Here is a 6,947-nt window from a genome sequence, read left to right on the forward strand (position 1 = left end):
ATAAGGATTACATGGTTTATAGTCTGCATAATTATATTTTGATATCAAATCATATCTGTCGTCCTTTTCCTATAAAGTATAGCCTACTTTTAGAGATATAGGCCTACTCATGATAGTGCTGAAAAGGAAAGATAATGTTTAGCTTAATCAACTCGTTCATCCATGGACTATCGGTTATTTGAGAGTGTGTTTGGCTTTGACATACTTAATTACAAGTAGCCTATGTATACGTTAATACAATATTAAAACATTAATAGATGCGTGGTACTGTTACTTAATTGTTTTAGAAGTGTTTTGAAAGGTGGAGCTTTTTTACTTAACCACCTGCCTAAGAAATGTGCACAGCCCTGTATTTTGCATTTTTTCCAAAATAATGTCCAGTTCTGTTGTGTTTTCGTGACGTGGCCTATTGTGTCCTCATATAAAGGCAAGTCGATGCAATGTCACGAGAATGTCATGACTATGAATTTGATGAAGCTAAATTAACTTAACTTATTTTAGTGCTATTAAAACATCTGACCAAAACAGCAACACTAAATATAAAATCAGTTTGCAAATTGGTGAACTCTTCAAACACCTTGCACGGAGCGCCACCATGTTAGAGCAACCTATAGGCCTATTCGGTCATTAATTGCTGTGCAAATCATTTATTTAATGTTTAATTCTGTTGCAGTTCAAAACTTAATTGCAGAAGGCCAATACTAACATTAAATAACAGAAGATTTCATCCCCCCAACCACATTCCAAGTCAAAATCGTACAGCATTCACAAACATTAACTACTCAGAAGTAAATGAGGCTAACTTGGGGAATATTGAGTACAAACGCTGGATGTACAGGCGCATTTACTTTAGGACATAGGTCCGATTTATCAAACAATATGGTCTACAGAAATTGTTTTGGTTTTCTTCATATATGGTGTCTTCCCCTTTAAGAACGTTTGTTTGTGGTGAATTCAGCCAATAGCCAGTCTTTGGAGCTAATGGTAGGCTGCAGTGAAACGTGAGCCAGTAGCTCTTTTAAAGGGATTATCCTACCCACCTATAGTCCCGATCTCTTTGGGCTCGTTAGCATATCACGTGCTCGTGTCTTAATGAACTGAACGCACAGGTCTTGCGAGCGCATGCGCCTGTGTAAAATGTAGTTGGAAATGAGGTATCTGTCTTGGAGTAGTCGACTTTTTAAAAGCATCGGCAGCCCATGATATGACGACTTCACTGGTCCTGCATCCACGCTGGGCAGACACCTTGATGTACGTTTATGAAAAAAGCCCGAATGAAAACACTCAGAATAAAAACCAAACCATGGAGGGACTAAGCGGGAACTGTCCTGCAACCCACTGCAGGGACCTCATCTCACACCCTGCGCTAGGACGACATTCTGGTTCCATAGCGACTCACCAGGGATCCGTTTACTCGGATATATCTTCCCCAGATAGCGGCCGACAGTGCCCCGGTCCTCAGTCTTCATCTAGTGCCTCTCTGGGCTACGGCTACCCTTTTGGAAACCCTTACTACGGGTGCAGACTATCTCATTCGCACAATGTGAATTTACAACAGAAGCCTTGCTCTTATCATCCAGCTGAAAAATATGTCGAGCCCAACACGGCGCTGCCCTCAGAGGAACTCTCAAGCAGGGCAAAAGAGTTTGCGTTCTATCCAAGCTTCGCCAGTTCTTACCAAGCTGTACCGGGATACCTAGACGTGTCAGTGGTTCCTGGTATTAGCACACATCCAGAACCACGACATGACGCATTGATTCCCGTGGAAGGTTATCAGCACTGGGCGCTATCAAATGGCTGGGACGGCCAGGTATATTGTTCTAAGGAACAAACACAATCCACTCATCTTTGGAAGTCTCCCTTTCCAGGTATGAGGACAATTTCATTTTATTGATCATTTCTATGTTGCGTGAATATGTCACTGATTCAGAGGACGTTTGAGCCTCGCCAAATTATTTCTACGTTACCCGACGAATTGCAATTGGTCCCCAGTCACTAGAAATACGTTATAGACAATAGAAAGCTACAACGGACTATTTCTGTCTTTCTGTCCTTTAATGTGTGCGTTCCCCTTGTCGGCAACGCATGCACATGCCTTCCCACGCCCGCAACCAACATTGTGGATATGATTAAATTCTTGACCACACTGTCTTATAGGTTACCGTCCGTGACCAAACAGTATGTTTTGCCCCTAGAAAGCTGAACATTTTTACATCTAAGCGTCAGCATCACATACCTATTAGACACAGGTGTTCCCTTAACCCCTCTTACATATTGCCCACCAACAGTATATTCACGGTCTATTGCCGATAGGTGTATGTAAAGCATTCCTGTTAGTAGATTAAAAAAAAACATAGGAGTAGGGTTTTAGTGTATCTTAACTCGGAAACCAAATGTCAAAAAACCTGTAGTAAGTACAAGCCATGCAGTCACGGTGATTGGTGCGGGGCACGACAACATACCTTTGCTCCTCCTGTATGATCAAATTGTGGGCAATATTTGTGCTGAGGTCATAAATCTGTGACTCTTTGTCAGGGAAGAGCCAGAGTAGTGCTCTGCAACGTGTTATAAGAGTTGTGCAGATGCCAGTATCCATTATTCATTCAGTATCTGACGCCTTGGATTCAATTTCAGTTCAAACATTGCACCTGCGCATTTTGCATTCATCCTTTATAGATCTCACTAGGCCTACAGCACACGAACTCACTAGTTCACGTGTTTCTCAACAATCTGTATATGCCCTGAATAACCACTAAAAGTATAATTTCTGTCTGTCACTCGCTTCTTTTTTCTCATTTGTATTCCTCTCTCTCTCTCTCTCTCTACTCGGTCACTTCCTCTCTTTCTCCCTCTCACAATCTCTCTCCCTTTCTCTCTAACACACACACACACACACCAGCCCGCACCTTTACCCCAATTTAAATAACGGGGTGCTTTATTGAGGTTTGGTGTAAATGCAGATATAGATAGGCTATGCTATGGTCAACACTCAGAGGTCATTTACTACATTTCTTCACGTTTGCTCTAGAAGGTGACGTTTCACGAAATGGTCATATGCAAAACATGTTCAACTTAAGTTCACAAAGCAGTGCCAAATACGTGGGAATCGCGTGCTATAACTTATCATAGATTAGGCTATTGACAGATAGACAAATATGCTATTTTTTCCATTTAACTCGTAAAATCAGAAACGTGATCATTCTTACAACCAATATAACAACAATGAAAAGATTCTCATCACAAGTTGTAATTAGGTGACTGTCAAGTAGCCTGCTGCATATGCAGTATCAAAAATATAGTCCCCATACACTGCCCAGAAGCTCCAGATTTGGAATTATGATTTTGTTGCTTGGAAACGTGCAATATCAGCTCTTCACTTGGCATGCTCATTTTCAAATGAGGACCTTTGTAACGCATCATCATATTTTTCTTAATCGAAAACCTCATTTCATGACTGTATTGTGGTGATATAAACAAATAAAAGGCACGCGCTTGTGAGAATAGCGCTCATGTCAGTTTTGTAAAACCTTTAAATATTTGCAAGCCATTGCAACATCTCTAGTAGGCTACCTATGCCTTATATCCTCCTCTTTTCTCTTTCAGATGTTGTTCCTTTGCAGCCCGAAGTCAGCAGTTATCGTCGTGGTCGCAAGAAGCGTGTCCCCTACACCAAGTTACAGCTAAAAGAACTGGAAAAAGAATACGCAGCCAGCAAATTCATCACCAAAGACAAGAGGCGACGTATCTCCGCCACAACTAACCTCTCAGAGCGCCAGGTTACCATCTGGTTCCAGAACCGCCGGGTGAAGGAGAAGAAGTTCGTCAGTAAATCCAAGACAAATAATCACATGCACACCACCTGATGATTGGCCCCATCACTTTGTCAGCACCATGTAACACTCCTGTTTGTTCTAAAAGTCTGAAATGTACCTCCTTTTTTCTTATCATGTATGAAGAACACTTGAGACAATTTCCACTTACCCACCCTTTCTTGAATACTTTATTTAATTTCAAATCAGTGCACACCACACATTCTTCATAAGTGTATGGCCTAAGCTGTGAAAATAATTGTCATGTTAAGTCTTTTTATATGAATGTACATATATAAATATATAATATTTAAGTGGTCTCTGTTTTCTCAGACATTTGAATCGTGTGTTTTCAGGTGAACATCAGAATTAAATTGATATTACACAGATGTATATAGCCATTGCATTCTCGTGTACGCACATTCAGAGCACACCAGCAAAACGAATGAACACGCATAACAAATGACAAGGGAAAATAAAACCCCCAACTGGCTCCAAAAGAAGAGAAATAACGTTATTACTTGGACCCTTAGGGTAACAGAACTTGAATAAACCCTTATGGGCCGACTTGCCGGAAATGGAAAAATGCTGCGGTCAATACGAACACTTGCTATAGAAGGACTGCATGAAATCATTCTGTTCTTCAGTGCATACGGAAAATGTCCACAACATTGAGGTGTAGTGCGCGGTGTTTTTTTTTGCCCACGGTACAAACAAGGCTGCTAGTGCTTATATATACAGTACAATGCCTCTATAATTTAAACCATATCCTCTCGTATGACAGGGCTGTATGTTGGAATGTGTCAAAATCGTCTTTTTGTGTTCCTACAAATGAAGGATGTATGTCTGCCATGCAACTGGAATGATTGTAAAGCAAAGTATTACATAATAATGCATAATCTCTTTCTCGTATATATAATAATATATGAATGAAAGAGAGAGAGAGCGTGTAACGCATCGGTTGTGTTGGTTTTGTTCACTACTTGTAAGCAGTCTAGGCTACTATGTTGTGCAGTATGTGAACTGTAAGCCCGTTGTGGTGTTTGGTCGCTAACGTGTTGAATAGAACCATGTTTGTTAAATAAATAATGACTTTAAACATAACTTATTGCACTCAATCAAACAAATAATTAAGGCTACAGTTTTCACCGATGCGTGTTGCGTATAATTCACCAATACCTGTGCGCAAGTGAAGGCGGTTATGTCTGTGTATAGGCAGTGTATAGGTACAAATACATTTGTAAATATTTAATAAGTAATATGTAGATATTTATAATGAATTTATGTTATTGTTAACGTAAGTCACCACAGGGAATACAAAATGCATAATTACAAGGAAAGCTACTCAAAAATTAGCCTACACTTAGGTCGGACTTTAAACAGGTAGGGTAATGCGTCTCCAAGTGCTATGGTATGGCGTAGTTAATGTTTAGTGTAAAGCAAAACTTAAATCCGGCCTGAAATAGACCAACTGTAGTGCTACTGCAAAAGCTTGATTCGTCTAATGTCTGTGCGCAATGAATACCGTTTACTTCAAACCGACTATTACTATTTTAATTTCAATACTTGTTAATGTTTTGTTAATATAACAGTAACTAAGAAGAGTATAGGCCTAATTGTCTTTTTTGTATACATTTGCAGATAAGCTGAAACAAAGTAACTGCATTTAAATTGAACATTTTGTTAACTTTCAGAGATGGTTGTGCGCTTACCATGTTGGTAGTTACACCTACTTTGAACTATCCTTGGCATAGCCTGCGCAATCTTAATTCTTGTTAAGGATTTTGCCATGAAGGGCTGTAGACAAACCAGCGTTCCTCCATGCTAAAAATTGAATTATCTGGTTTTTACTGTGTATGTAGTAATGTAATGTAATGTATTGTAGCTTATTGCACTAGTTCACATATTTTTTCTTGTGATTGTTTATTGAGAAGGTAGACTGCCACTGTTGCCATTTATGTCGCCAATTTGGCCCGATAATATAAACTGTTAATTCGGCAAAATAACGCTATAGCTACAATCTTGTTGTTCCATTAACTGTTTGATAGATTTCACTACAGTGTTTGATTGATTAAAGTTTATCTTGCGGATTTTAATGAACATTCAGGTGAATATGATAATCCCATGTTGCACCTCAGAAAATACCCTGACTTGTGTTGACATATTTGCGGAGTCTGTCCATCAGTTGTATCAATCAGTGAGATGCAAAATGTCGGTTTAGTGGTAGACCATATTTATTGTCAAAACAAATCTATGCGCATCGGTGTTGATGCTTAAATCTGTAGCCTATTTTTCCCAAAATAGAGAACAAGTCCAAATCACGCTTTTCTTTTGCATAGCCTATTTAAGACTATTACTGGTCAAAAATCAGTTACCATTTAATTGTGTTGATGGCAATTCATGCCATGTGTCGCCTTGGCATACTGTATGATGTAGCAAAAATGAAAAGCATAAACTTTAACACATCCGAACAACGAACAAGCTCACACACACACACACACACACACACACACACACACACACACACACACACACACACACACACACACACCATTCCACAGATATACAGAAAATACACAAAATAAGTAATCGAAAAACTTATGGAGAAAGTTCTTGTATACTCTATGTTTAAGGGATACAGCTACAACACTTGGGTGGCCTATGCTACCACACTTCTTAATCACCTTAGAAGTAGGCACATTGAGTACATGTGACATTGAAGGCCGTTTTTATTTTCGGATAGTATACTTCTGAAGTCTTTTGACGTCATGTGAGCTTTACCCTTGACCATGACTATGCAGTCACTTTGACCTTGACTCAACGGAAGCTTGTGAATAATAAACAGTGGGCCGGGCATGGGAGCTTGGGAGTTTGTTTGGAGGCAAACAAGGTGTTATTCTCCCTGTCTAGACGACTCGGCGTAATGACGTGCCATAAATATATAAACCCGGAAACTGCACGAATGTCCCAAGACCTTAACTTCTATTGTCCATTTTGACGAAGACCATCTTAAATATTTGCTGGGATCTTCTCTAGTTTTATTTTCAAAGAGTGGTTTCACAACCTGGTATGCTACAGGCATGCTACACCCCCGTATAACTCTTTAACAACCAGTGGTTATATTCCTCCAGTATGACT

At 39.6% G+C, this 6,947-nt stretch overlaps 1 protein-coding gene across 1 annotated transcript; it reads left to right on the plus strand.

The window, feature by feature from the left end:
- The first annotated feature begins 1,204 nt into the window (after positions 1-1,204).
- On the plus strand, positions 1,205-3,863 carry hoxc13a (homeobox C13a). The gene is made up of 2 exons (XM_076276116.1): positions 1,205-1,868; positions 3,604-3,863. Exons 1-2 carry the CDS (start codon positions 1,205-1,207, stop codon positions 3,861-3,863), a joined length of 924 nt encoding a protein of 307 aa, XP_076132231.1.
- The last annotated feature ends 3,084 nt before the right edge of the window (positions 3,864-6,947 follow it).

This window comes from Alosa pseudoharengus, unplaced genomic scaffold (genome assembly GCF_046254945.1).
Source record: "Alosa pseudoharengus isolate Yale_2024_CS ecotype anadromous, Long Island Sound unplaced genomic scaffold, YU_APseudo_1.1 YU_APseudo_1.1_scf_9, whole genome shotgun sequence".
NCBI lineage: Eukaryota > Metazoa > Chordata > Actinopteri > Clupeiformes > Clupeidae > Alosa > Alosa pseudoharengus.

Bases quoted from the DNA above. Each gene is read 5' to 3' on its own strand.
- hoxc13a (XM_076276116.1), top strand. From the start codon at position 1,205: ATGACGACTTCACTGGTCCTGCATCCACGCTGGGCAGACACCTTGATG. The intron at 1,869-3,603 runs GTATGAGGACAA...TTTCTCTTTCAG, and splicing joins TTGGAAGTCTCCCTTTCCAG to ATGTTGTTCCTTTGCAGCCC.